Genomic DNA, 2757 nt, shown 5'->3' with positions numbered 1-2757 from the left:
TCAAATATATTAATTACAAAAAACTTCGTCAAAAAGAAAAGTATATTAATTGAGAAAATAAGATGTACACTAAAATAATTTTAATTAATATCTAATAAGCTTTTTTTAATTCCTCTACAATTATAACACTTTACTCAATTTTTATATTAACACATATTAAAATGGACGATTCAGTATAACCATGTTAACTCATATTAATTAAGAAATGAACATATGTTAAATATACTAGTGCTTGCAAGCTATGAAATTGAATTAATTAATTTATTAGAACACATACTCAAACATGTCTCCATATTTTACGGAAACTTCGCAGCCGAACAGTAAGTTGAGCACACCATATATGACCATTTTCTGAATCACCAAGACCGAAGCCAATGAATTCAATTCCATACAACTATTCCGTGGATACAACAACTTACTCATACCGTTTGATCTGAAATGAACGGTGAAATCTCATACCCTTGTAAAATTGTCAAGCTTCACACTACGAAGATTGACGGTTTAGATTCATTGATGTGTTAAACTGCGTGAATTAAGAAATACAGTTAATCCAAATCCGCAAAACTAATGTGGCGTTGTCCTCAATCTTCATTCACATTCATACACAGAAAAAAAAGAAACACACTCTTTAACAAGCTGATTTAAAAAGCTCTCTCATTATTCATTTATCTTCTCTCATTCACACTCTTTGTTTTTCATCCATTTATTAATCAACATGAAAAACAACACAATCAATAATTCCCAATTATTCCTCCTCCTAATCTTACCGGGAATAATTCTTCTCTCCGCCACAAAAGCCCAAGCCCAAAACAAGTCCAATGATTTCACAGATACAAATCCTAACGAATTCAACCCTTCCTTCGCTATAATCATAGTAATTTTAGTCGCTGCTCTTTTCCTCATGGGCTTTTTCTCCATCTACATCCGTCGCTGCGCCGATTCACCAACTTCTAACTTCGTTCTCCCCATCACCGACGGTAGATCGCGTAGGGCGGCGCGTGGACTCGATTCATCGGTCATCAATACTTTTCCGATTCTCGAATACTCTGAAGTTAAGATCCACAAAATTGGAAAAGAGATTTTGGAGTGTGCCGTTTGTTTATGCGAATTCGAAGACACCGAAACGCTGCGTTTGATTCCAAAGTGTGATCACGTTTTTCACCCTGAGTGCATCGACGAGTGGTTATCTTCTCACACAACTTGTCCCGTTTGTCGCGCGAATCTCGTTCCTCAATCCGGTGAGTCAACTCACGGAGTTCCCGAGTCTAACACCGAGTCGCAATTACAATCACAAAACGTTGAAGCTCAAAACGACGCCGTTGAAACACCGTCAGAACAGCTAGTAAACGCGGAATCTGACCCGGTCTTAGCTGTTCCGGAAGTGATTGCATTGGATAAAACGCTGAACCGAAACCGTACACGTGGTTCTAGATCGAACCGTCCGCGTCGTTTTCCACGATCGCATTCGACCGGACATTCGTTGGTCCAACCGGGTGAAAACACTGACCGGTTCACTTTGAAACTGCCTTTTGAAGTAAGGAAACAGATAATGAACCGGCAATTGGAAAGGGCGAGTAGTTTGATTACGTTACCAAGAGAAGGTAGTTCGAGGCAGGGTTACCGAACCGGAGGAGAGGGAAGTAGTAGAGGAAAAACTTCCAAGTTGTTGGACCGGGGTTTTAAATCAGACCGGTGGGTATTTAATAGAGCACCGTCGTTTTTAGCGAGAGCATTGTCAATTACATCAACAAAGCCAAAGGTGAATAGTAGCGACGATGAAGGGACTTCATCTGCCGCGGCTCCTATTATGCCTTCATCGGCGGTTGACTCTGCCCGCCCTCAGATCTGACCGTCTTTTCGGTTATAGTTTGTTATTAAACTCAACACTAACGCAATTACATTATATTGATTTGAGATTATTAGAGTGATTAGAGGATGTAATCAAATGTGTAGTAGTGTTAATATCTGTACTCATATCTGGACACCAGAACACAAAAGTACATTTGTGTTTATTTTATTATTTTTCATTTTCTGAGCACGATTTTGTTTCCACTTCAAATTGTGTACAGTTTGTATAATAAGGTAGCAAGGTACAGATTTTTTTTTCATCATAAAATGTTGATCGTGTAAACTTAATCCATATTTAGTTGAGTTTAGAATTTTAAAAAATAAAAATCAATCAATTTTTACTGAAAAGTTGCTTATACATGTTCATTTTGCTGATAAATTGTAATTGTTATATATATATATATATATATATATATAAACGATGGTACCAAACACTGTCCAATTAGACTTCCAATATCACGAGAGCATTTTGTTTTCAATTCTACATCTGCAAATCCATCTTCAAAGATCTTTCTTCGTGAATATTTTATTAAAGTGTCATGCTCATTCAATCGCTACTTGAGGTTGAAGGACACATTTGAAGGTCCTCGATTTCTTGTATTTGAAATAATTTCAAATGTTTAATTAAACTTTAGAGTGAATACATAGTAGTTATGGTGATATATTTTCATGGATTATGGAATAGTCCTTCATTTCCCGCCTTGACGAAATAATGTAAGACTATTTTTACTGAATGTAGATGTTCTGAAATAATCATTGGTTTTTCCTTTTTAATAAGTGAAAACTGAATTGTATGATATTGTGACATGTAGGGTTAAATATTGTAGTGATTCCATGAGATAGTGACAAGTGTGATTTAATTAGCAACATATATTGTTGATTATTGAATTATATATATATATATATATA

The 2757-nt window shown here is 35.9% G+C and overlaps 1 protein-coding gene across 1 annotated transcript; it reads left to right on the top strand.

The window, feature by feature from the left end:
* The first annotated feature begins 445 nt into the window (after positions 1 to 445).
* On the top strand, positions 446 to 2116 carry LOC101509388 (E3 ubiquitin-protein ligase ATL6-like). The gene has a single exon (XM_004494577.4). It carries the CDS (start codon positions 716 to 718, stop codon positions 1847 to 1849), a length of 1134 nt encoding a protein of 377 aa, XP_004494634.1. The 5' UTR covers positions 446 to 715; the 3' UTR covers positions 1850 to 2116.
* The last annotated feature ends 641 nt before the right edge of the window (positions 2117 to 2757 follow it).

This window comes from Cicer arietinum, chromosome 3, assembly GCF_000331145.2.
Source record: "Cicer arietinum cultivar CDC Frontier isolate Library 1 chromosome 3, Cicar.CDCFrontier_v2.0, whole genome shotgun sequence".
NCBI lineage: Eukaryota > Viridiplantae > Streptophyta > Magnoliopsida > Fabales > Fabaceae > Cicer > Cicer arietinum.
This window is presented reverse-complemented; position numbering and strand designations above follow the sequence as displayed.